The sequence below is a fragment of the Lytechinus variegatus genome, chromosome 13, assembly GCF_018143015.1.
Source record: "Lytechinus variegatus isolate NC3 chromosome 13, Lvar_3.0, whole genome shotgun sequence".
Lineage (NCBI taxonomy): Eukaryota > Metazoa > Echinodermata > Echinoidea > Temnopleuroida > Toxopneustidae > Lytechinus > Lytechinus variegatus.
Genome location: NC_054752.1, coordinates 27242424 through 27253025, shown reverse-complemented (window position 1 = coordinate 27253025; position 10602 = coordinate 27242424). Strand labels below are relative to the sequence as shown.

General features: G+C 37.9%; 1 protein-coding gene across 2 annotated transcripts; it reads left to right on the top strand.

The window, feature by feature from the left end:
• Nucleotides 1–663: 663 nt before the first annotated feature.
• On the top strand, nucleotides 664–8423 carry LOC121426857 (protein FAM221A-like). Of its 2 annotated transcripts, none has more exons than XM_041623260.1 (6): nucleotides 664–684; nucleotides 2576–2749; nucleotides 3550–3740; nucleotides 5023–5232; nucleotides 6724–6923; nucleotides 7911–8422. In XM_041623260.1, the coding sequence occupies exons 2-6, from the start codon at nucleotides 2658–2660 to the stop codon at nucleotides 8058–8060; spliced, it is 843 nt and encodes a 280-aa protein (XP_041479194.1). In that variant the 5' UTR covers nucleotides 664–684; nucleotides 2576–2657; the 3' UTR covers nucleotides 8061–8422. The 2 variants fall into 2 exon arrangements, with proteins under 2 accessions (XP_041479194.1, XP_041479193.1); XM_041623259.1 differs by lacking the exon at nucleotides 664–684 and adding an exon at nucleotides 903–1055 and having other exon boundaries at nucleotides 7911–8423.
• The last annotated feature ends 2179 nt before the right edge of the window (nucleotides 8424–10602 follow it).

The following is a 10602-nucleotide window of genomic DNA, read 5'->3' as shown; positions in this document are numbered from 1 at the left end:
CTTTTTTATGACCTCCATTTTGGAGTAGAAACTCTTTTTCTTCTTTTTTGGCTTTTCAAAATTACATCAGCACGTCGCCCACTAAAGATATCGTTACCAGGGCCCTGCAGTTGACATACACAGTTGTAATGTCAATAATGTCAATGTAATGTCAAATAACAATGAATTACCTCTCGTGCCTCACTTACTTGGATTTACTTATTTGCCCCTCTCCACTTAGGTTGTCTCTGGTATGGTGAATATTTTAATGGGTCTCCAGTGCCCCTCGATTGCCTTAGGGCATTAATTGCTAATGGGGCTAAAATCAATCAAATTCAAGTTGTTGCTATGTCAGGCAATGAAGGTTCAACATAGGCGGTGGAAGCGGGGGGGCGGGGGATGTGTCGTGTGTCACCCCTCAATTTTTTGTTGATAACCTTTTTTTCTTTTTTTTTGCTTGTCAATTTTGTTTCCTACGTCCCCCTAAAATTTTTGGTTGATAACCTTTTTTTTTGCTTGTCAAAAAAATTTGATGGTGCCCGGCCGCCCCCCCCCCCCCCTAAAACTTCAGTTTGGGCTTCCGCCGCCAATGAGGTTCAACAAGACTATAGCCTTTACAAATAACAGCATGCCATTTCAACATCGAGACTGACAGGTAGGGGAAAAGAGAAGTGCCGTTATACTCATGTGCATATGGTGAACATGGTGAATGTCTTTTTAAAATATGCCAAAAAATAAAATTGCTGAAAAATATGGATTTAGTCATTTAACCTTGATTCCATTCGCAAAGAGCCATACTTCCCGAGACTACTTACCACCGATAAATTATATGCTACAGCAGCTGCATAAAATACTTACATATCCGCGGCATTATGCTTTCCAGACCACACGTCTTACCAGAGTGAGCCATCTTAACTCATTGGTATGTTTCCTCGGTAACGAATGACGCCCTGTTGAATTAATTTGCCTTTTTGAACAATATTCACGACAATTTTGAGTATGGGAGACAGAGGATATAATTTACGGTTTGGACCAGGGGCTGCCGAATCAGTGGATCAATACTTAGAGTACAGAAGGTAATGTAAGCTCATATTTTCTCAGATTTTCAATGAAGACTGCTGAATGAAATGACTGCTCGCGCTCGCTAGGCCTAGGTTTTGTACTAAATTGTAGCGAACGATGTGCTATGGGACGGACGCCGGGGGTTTCGGGGAGGCTATTCCACTCGTACCGCTGACGACTACGAGTCAAGTTGGAGCCTCTGCTGGCTGAGCTTCATACCCAACGTTGCATGCTGACAGATGGCAAAATAATGCCATTGGCATTTGCCTGGGCCCTGGGGTGGTATTCTGGGGTATTTTTTTTCAAATCTGACTTTGATTTTTGAAATTGGTAGGCCCTAGACCTAGGCCCTAGATTTATACAATATTACAAGTCGAAATCAAATTGTTAATAATAAACGTGATTGTCTATGAGACTATGCTAAGCCTATGACTGAGTCTGACTATTTTATTAGCAACAGCCAACATTAACGCAGGCACTGCTCTGTCATGTTTCATCTTTAACTTATAAATGCAAGACAAAAATTTATTGAGATGATTAATATTTCAAAGTTTATCTGAAACTAAAAAGTGATCAAATCATCTCTGAGACTGAGTTCATGGTGTTCGACAGCTAGCAACTGTCTGTTTCAACTGGAGTTTTTAAACATTTTTTTTTTTTTTATTTCTCCTTGTACACAGGCAGCTCGCGATCGTGCAGCTGCCATTAGGGAGTAAACAATGCAAAATCCCCCTGACGGGGCTCATCGATTTTTGTCTTTATTTTATAAAAATATATAAAAAAACGGGGCCAAAATAAAGATTATCATTCTGTTCTGGCCTGAAATGCACCAAACGGGAAAAATATACAAAAAAAAACCTACCGTTTCCCTGGTTTATCTGAACTTATAAACATATGGCCATTGAGTCCCTGTACAGATCGAGTTAGAACTTCGGTCTCTGTATTTGGTGAGTGGAGCCAACAGAGTTCAGCGGAACAACCAATAAAACAGAGACCGGAGCTTTTGGTCTACTCTGAGTCTGAGATGAATCGATCACTTTTTAGTTTCAGATAAACTTCGAAACCGATTCTAGGGGTATTTCATTGATTTTAACTGAGATGAAATATTTTATTTTATCTGCTCAGGTAAAATGGATCTCAGAATACCATCCCTGTCTTTTTGCTACTTTTAATATTGTTTTCAATCTTGTTAAATTAGGCTGCTAGATCACAAGAATAACTAGTAACATTAATGTTAAACTTTTTAAAGTCACATTGTAGTTACATGTATTTGCATGGCCAAGGCAAAGGATGCAAATGTCATATTTTGAAAAGCCAAAGTAAAAATTATGTAGGCCAGTAATCGAAAGAAGTAGATCGTTCTTTATGAAAAGCGATGGCATTACAACTCGACTGATTTTTCCAATCTGTAGACTGTAGAATTTTTTTTTATTAGACCTTTACTTTCTACATTTTAGCTAGAGCACCGGTAATTTGGCAGTCTTTGATTAGATTATCAATTTCAAATTTTGTTAATTTGATATTTATAATTTAGGATTGTTGGTGATGATGATGGAGGCACATTGTTCACACCGGAGCAGTATGAGGAGTACAAGAAAAAAGTCATCCCAACCCGTATGAAGAATCGCTTGTTTGTGAGCTGGACATCGCCCACTGGAATGGACTGCAAGATGATCGGCCCAGAAACAAAGTGTTTTTGCCAGCACAGGTATTGGACAACTCTAATTCAGGGACAGTGCCTGAGTGGGGGAGAAGACCCTTGAACCCCATTTGATTTTCAAATGAAAAAGAAAATGAAATGAGAGGGAAAAAGGCAGTGGAGGGGGTATAAAGAGGGGGACTGAACTCTTTATGTCCTCTTGCTCCCCCCCCTCCATTTAAAACATCCTGGCACTGCCCCTTACTGGCCATTCAATGGCCAAGGGGACCCCAGTCTTTGAGGTAACAAATAATGATAGGTAGTCACCTCAGTTCATTGAAACTACTCATCTTGGTTGTTATATCTTAACTTTCTTATTTTACAATTACATCAAATATTGAAGTTCTATTCAAGTTTTTACTGTGATACTTGTTTGATTTTTCTTTAATTTGTTAGGTTGACTTTTTCTAGTTCAGAATATTGCCAATGTTTGTAAGCTAGAAATATGCAAATGCAGTGATCATCTGCTGATCTGCACCATACCTGAACATGGTTTTTTAATACTGGTAGTATTATGATATTCTCTATATCTTATACTATACACTGCAACAATTATTGTGTTGAAGTAATTCAATTTAGATTAATTTCAAACCACAATACTGTTCTAACTCAAACTGAAGTTCTGTAAACACCTTCAGTGTGAACAGAAAAAAATAACCTGTTAAATTTTCAAAATCCTAACTTGTTTCAACATTTTTCTGATGTGGTTTATTATTAGATATGTGTTGGATTACTAACGTTTTAGCGGGTGTAAATTGTAAACAAGTGTCAGGAATATTCAATCCTCGATGATCTTGATTTTCTTTCAGGTACAAGCAACATAAGACAGACTTTGAGAAGATCCCCACAGAGCGGCCCATTATGCTGCCTTGCCGGGTCAAAGGTTGCAAGTGTGTCTCCTTCAACTATGTGCCACTCAACGGCAGTCAGCCAATCAGATGTCGGTGTAAGCATTATTCCGATGATCATTCTGAAGAACAACACCATGGATGTCGAAAACGTAAGTTTGATGATTTGGTGTCTTCTGGGGGGGAGGCATTTGTTCCACGACTATAATGTGATTTATTAAAAATTCTACACAACACTCCAGTGCACAAATAGATGCATCACTGTAGGACAGTTTTAGGATATCAAGTTTTGAAAGTGCTGAATTGTCAAAAAACTTTGACTGCATTTCTTATGTATTTTGTTATTTCATTGATACCCCAGTGGCCCAGTCTGCAAGAAATTGCTCTGGTAACTGTAACCATTTGTTGTGCTCTGATGCATAGGTCAGTTGAAGTCAGCCCCAACTAGCACCTACTCCAAGGTTTATTTTATATCATCTTTTCATGTAATGTCTTTTCTTTGACTTTATGATGGCAGATGATCATACAAAAGAAGAAAATTGCCTTTAATATGAGCAGGGACTTAGTTTAAGGGGAGTGAGAGTGATCACTCGCTACCGCTCTCCTTAATCCATTTTTGGTAGAGCGATTTGTCACTCGCCTCAGCAATTGCTTAAAGATAAATTCCAGTTTTGGTAACGATCTCAAAATGACTTTTTACAGAATCTAATATAATGACCACCCAAGTGTCTGTTTGTATGAATAAAAAATATGTGCCAAAGGATTCTGGGAGAAACTGTGTAATTGCTGAGAAATTAGCAAAATAAGCGCAGATTCTGTCACTTCCGTCGGGTCTTTATTCCAGCAATAATAATACACTGTCCCACGTGTGCCTATCTGTGTTGGTGATCTTCAGTGTGAACGTTTTTCAGCGTAGATTTCAAGATTTCACAAAGTTCAGTTTATGTAACTGTACCAGATCTTCATCCTTGATGATATACTGACAATTAAGCCTGGTTTTACAGACTTTCTCATGAAATCAGTGTTTGCTGCAACTACTGGAATTTCTCTTTAACAAGAGTGTCAGTCAATGATCAAACTATTAGAGTCAACCTTAAAAACCTTGTTCTCTGTCAAGGTTTTGTAAATAACATACAATTATATTGTAAGCAATAACACACTTGCAAGAATGACATTAAAGAGTTCAATGAGATAAATATTGCATAGATCTAATTGTTTGTCTCCTTTGGTTGTGGGTTGTAACTTAGTGTACATTCCTCCATCCATTTTGAAATCGGACAAGAGAGCTCCCCTTGTATGTCAAAGAAGAGCTTTTTGTAGTGCTCTCATAATGCTCCCCTTAAAATTTAAGGAGAGCTTTTTATTGCTCCCCTCATATTTATTAAACTGAATCCCTGTATATGCTTGTTTTCTCTTTCTCTTATTTTTATTCAGCGGGATGCCAGTGTGTAGCTTTCAAAAGTTCATTCACCTGCAGCTGTACGCAGCCGACCTATGCGCATGAAACCATCGTAGAGACTAAGGAAGAGAGACAGGCCAGAGGTCATCCTGTGGGTCACAATGTTCCTTACCAAGCCATGGGAGGACTGACAGGGTTTAGCTCTCTAGCAGAAGGGTACATGAGACTCGATGACAGCGGACTTGGTGAGTGGTTTTGCCTGTCAGAGTTAAAGGCCCATTATTCTGAAGTCGGGTTTAACTTAAACTCAGGTTTAAAGTTGTGGTTTAAGTATGAGAAGCCAAAAGTGTCAAAATTTCTATGTTTCATATGTTTACTGTGCTCTTTCCTGATTCATCGAAGGTGAAGACAATCATCTATTTATACTTCCCTACACAATTATGAATGATTTGAGAGCTGAATGAGCTGGAAAGTATGATATCTCTACTGTTAGTGATTATGTTACAATTGACTGTCCATACTTAAACCACAATTTTAAACCCGAGTTTAAGTTAAACCCGACTTCAGAATACGGGCCACTGAGTTCTAAACAGGGTTTTATATTTCTTTAAAAAGTTGATAGTTTTATGCTCTTGCATGATACAATTGATTGGCAGAAAGACTAATAGTCATACTCACTTTACACCAGTAAGTTAATTAATTACAAGACAAGGCTTCTTTCTTTCACTCTAGGCAGGCATTGAAACTCATAAAGGGTAAAAGGTGATTCACTAGCAGTAAAAATTCCTCGTAAATCTTAGTACTAAAAAATTCCTTGTACATTCTGGTTTTCACAGGTTTCACAAACATTTTATGATGGTTTTACAAGGACACAAATGTCACCAAATTGTAAAGTCCAACATTTTCATTTCCATAGTGTGTTAAGGGTTCAGAATTTTTGCAATTGTCCTTAGGAGTCATTTCAAGTCAACATTTGTTCACAAGTAGTTAAAATGATTGTTTTAAGAAATTGGAATTCAAAACTAATGGAAAGCAGGTCATATAAACAATTTTTTTCAAATGTTCAGGAACTTAAGTACCCGTTTTGGTACACGTTTTTGCATATATAGTTCACAGATTTAAAGGGAAATGAAACCTTTGGAACAAGTAGGTTTGTGTTGAAACAGAAAAATCAAAGAATAAGAACAAAGAAAGTTTGAGAAAAATCAGACAAATAATGAGAAAGTTATGATCATTTGAATATTGCAATCACTAATGCTATGGAGATCTTCCCATTGGCAATGCGACAAGGATGTGTGACATCACGTGTGAACAACTTTCCCTTTGATGGACTATAAAATACCCTCAAAAGGTCACTTTTTGCTTTTTCTTATGTTGATACAAACTCTTTATCCATGACGTATTCTTTAAAAATCTGTATCTGTAATCTTTTCAAAATGTTCAGGAAAACCAGGGGTGGTATTCTGAGATCCATTTTATCTCAGATAAAATAAAATATTTTATCTCCGTTAAAATCAGTGAGATAAAATACCCTTAAAATCTCTCCGAAATGGTATTCTGAGAACAATTTTATCTTCATTTTATCTCTGTAAGACACACCTACTTTTTAATCAATATCCAATTAGAAACGCGCTTTTATAAATCTATCGTGTCAAAGATAAAGATTATTTCCTATGTAAAAAGGAAATATGAAAATCTCCATTTTGTTATTATGTTAATATTCATTCCTCCCCCAGGTACACCAGATGAAGCATTCTTGAATCAAGCCATAGGATCAAGTGATCATCCATTCCTACGCATGCATGGACCAACCCTCAAACAGCTCGAAGGCAGGAATGGTCAAGAAGTGGCCCAGCTGACCGATGACATGGCTAACTTTAAGCTAACAGGGACTGATTCTGATATGGAATACTATGAGAAGCGATACCAGCAGAGGGTAACATCTCAAATTTATGTATTTCAGTATGCAAGGCTCCACACTAACTTTTTTTCTTGGTGGCCCGATCGGTCAACCAAAATCATCAATTTCATATTTCTGGTGGCCCTAAAACAATAAAAAACATTGCAAATTATCAAAACTTTGGTAGCCTGACTGGGCCAACCAATTGCAGGCTTTAACAAAATTTTAGTGGCCCGACTCTCATTTTTGGTTGCTTCGGGCCACTGCTAATGTCGAGCCCTGCAGTATGGGATCTAGCCGGTATTCATTCAATACATATAGTCAGATACTGTAAATGAGTATTTTACTCAGAATATACTCGGGGGGGATATTCAAGCAATTCAATTCATTGATTGATATAAGTACTTTACCTTATATTTAAGTCACCTCTCGGGGACACTTAAACCAAATAATTCAGAAAGCTCATCGGCTGGTTAATGTTTTGTACACAGTCATTCTGAGCTGCGTAGAATTATTATGTAGCACAACTGGTGCAATGCAATAGTTATTTGGCAAGAATAAACTGACATTTATCCTTAGGAAGTATCTTGGCTTACTCATGTCCTGAAGTTCTTGGACATCTACTTGTCAGGGGATGCAGAAGCCATTCAATCTGAACCTTTTATGTTACATGTAGTTGCCAGGATGGCAAAGTGACCATGGATGATAGTTGTATGTTTTAACAGAGCAGGCTTATGTCCTGATTCTTTATATGTAAAGGAGTTTCTTATTTCTACTCTTCATTGTAGCGACTCACAGCCCTGTTTATATCTATGTGCAAAGAATAGTTCTCTTTGTCAAGTTTGGAAGTTCTTGTGTTTGGCTTTGAGTTTTCTTTTTTTCCATATCCATGATGTTCCCTGTGCCTTGAACAATGAACTTTTCTGATCATTGCATGTGATGAAAGCCCTTGATGTTAGAATAACCAGAATCCTCATTAGGTTATTTCCTTTCTTATCTTTTCTCCTGTGTGGTCACATCCAGTTAAAAGAAGAGCGGATGAGAGCAAGAGCTGCCCCGAACATCAAGCCCCCTGCTCGTAGGCAAGCCTTACCTCAGACAAGATCAGGATCATTGAGTGGTGGTAAAACAAAGCCCACTTCTTCAAAATCTGGGAAGCCTTCTGGGAAATAGTTCTGAGTGGTATTTCACTATATTAACAAAAACAACAATGGCTGTTTCCTCCAGATCTTGAAGACCTGAAGAAGAGGACTATGGTAGTTCTATCATCATTTTGGAGATGGCCAATCTGCATGGTGTTTCACCAAAACTAGTTGAACCAATAAAATGAATGTCACTCCTTCAAGAGTGGGAAATTTTGGAAATCATCTTCCAGGATGTGTTTTGAGTATGATTTCACCAAACTGCCAGGATGGCGAGAGGAACTGCCACTTACTCAAGATTTATGACACCTGGAAAAAATTGTTCCATCATCACCTAGGAGATATCCATAATAGGTGGTTTCAGACCGCCTCGAAGTTTGTCAGTTCCAGGTATTCTCTGATCAGGAAATTTACCTGGATCAGAAAATACCAGGTATTTTGGTAATGTGAAAGCAAACTACGCGTAATTTCCCGGAAAGAAAATACCTGCTAAATAGTAGGTACTTGGCGAAATTACGAGAACTTTTGCAGGGATTTTTCCAAGGTCTTAGGTATTTTGGCAATGTGAAAGCAATTTACGGGAAGATTTATCCTAGCGTGTCGTTGGGCGCGGGCGCCATTGGTGGCTGCTGGGCTAGTGATTTTGAATCTCGCGCCTTGCCTGCTTATCAGACCATTCTGCGCATACTCGTAACTTCGGGAACTTATCCCAAAAGGTGTGAATGCAGGAATAATTAATGGGTATTTTTTAGCCTAAAAAGGTTCTCGTAATTTAACGGGGATTCTAATGATCGAGGCGGTTTGAAACCACCTTCTAAGTGGTATTTTACCAAACTGGAAGAACTAAAAGTGCCAATGCCAATTCCTCAAAAGCTGGAAAATTTTCTATGAAGTACATGTATGTGTAGATTATTCCATCATCAGGAAATGGTCTGAGTTCACCAAACTGCAAGGATAATGCTGCTTCTTCAAGATTTGTGAAACCTTGGAAATAGTTCTATCATGATCCATTATCCCAAAGATGTTCGGAGTATGGAAATGAGCAAAGGTCATATGCTCAAGAAAACAATCTCTGAAATTATTTATTTAATCAAGTGCAAGTGTTGGGAGTTGGCTAGTTTAGATTATGCAGGATTTTTTTTTTTAATGTTAGAATTTGAGTGTGCAATTCATTTCAGATCTATCAAGGGTTGAGTCATAAATTCCCACTGCTATAGCGGTCAAGCTCAGCTTCATATATTCAAAAGGCTTTTACCTAATTGAGTAAAATGCATCTCTGTGTGCATAATTTATTACATAAACTTACTATGGAACCAAAATAGATTTCAAATATTTGATTTAATAGTGACAAAACACTCTTCTGGTAATTGACAGTACATTTGAGTGCAAATAAATGTGGACAAATTAAGGTTTGAACATTGCCTTATATTTGCCTTTATAGTACAGTGCCCCTCTATTTTCACCCACAAATTTTGATCTCAACTGTGTATTTCTAACTGTTTCTGTTAAGTTGAATTGAACAGTTAAGTTGAATTGAACATTTTGTCTTAGTGCTATCTAAGCACATGCATTTCAATCTTTGAAAAAAAAATGCCTCGTCTCTCCAGGGCTCCGTAACACAAAGATCAATCGCAAAATGAATTAGCCTATCAGGATCATCGTTGCATTCGCATTTTGCTCAGTAGACTGATGAGGAACCAATCGAAACTGTTCTTTCATATTAGCGATTCATTGCTAACCTTTGTGTTATGGGACCCAGATCTTTACATTTAGATGCATTTTTTTATATGGAGTGCTATCATTACGAAAATTTCCTGTTTGATTCTCGACCGCACTTCGGACTGCAAACTGCGGTCGTATACCCCATTTTTCGTTTGGAAACATTTCTAACCCCGATAAACCCATCATGGCCAGGTAATCCCCTTGTCTCAATGTCACCACCACGGGCCAGCTAAACGAGCGCTGAGCCAAGGACGAAATGATAAACAACAGCTGTGCTATTACGTAAGACTTGTCTGCCTGTAGAAGGATCTTCGGAATGAAATTATTGTATTCGATATTAATCACGTTTTCAAAGGCATATTACATTCAGACATCCAATACTAGTCCATTTTCAATTTCGAACGAAGAAAATCGACCTCGAAATAAGGAAAGTAAGCGGAATGAAAATTACGGTATGCTTAGCATGCAAGGACCGCGATGCATCCCATATAGTTCGTCCAGCAAGAAAATATGGGATGCATGCCGTTCACTCGCGCAATGATACAGTCTTAACGAAAGAAAGAAAGGAAGGAAGGAAGGAAGGAAGAGAGAGAGAGAGAGAAAGAAAGAAAGAAAGAAAGAAAAAAGTTTCTATCAACACGTGTATACATGGAACTCCATGCACTCACCAGAACTACACACATTGCAATCCATCGTCTAAGCTTGAACATCGACATTTTAGTCTTTTTGAATTTTAATAGTAATTTCAAAGTCTTTCACACTAGCATTGCTTGTATTGCCGTCCATTATTCATTCAATATTTGTGGTAATCTTTTGATGAAGCTTCTTAATCAAATGCAGATTCATACATT

What these genes read in the sequence shown, in the direction of transcription:
- LOC121426857 (XM_041623259.1), top strand. Translation starts at nt 979, where the DNA reads ATGGGAGACAGAGGATATAATTTACGGTTTGGACCAGGGGCTGCCGAA. An exon ending in AAGTGTTTTTGCCAGCACAG is followed by an intron (nt 2,750 to 3,549) that starts GTATTGGACAAC and finishes ATTTTCTTTCAG; the next exon opens with GTACAAGCAACATAAGACAG. An exon ending in AGAAGCGATACCAGCAGAGG is followed by an intron (nt 6,924 to 7,910) that starts GTAACATCTCAA and finishes GGTCACATCCAG; the next exon opens with TTAAAAGAAGAGCGGATGAG.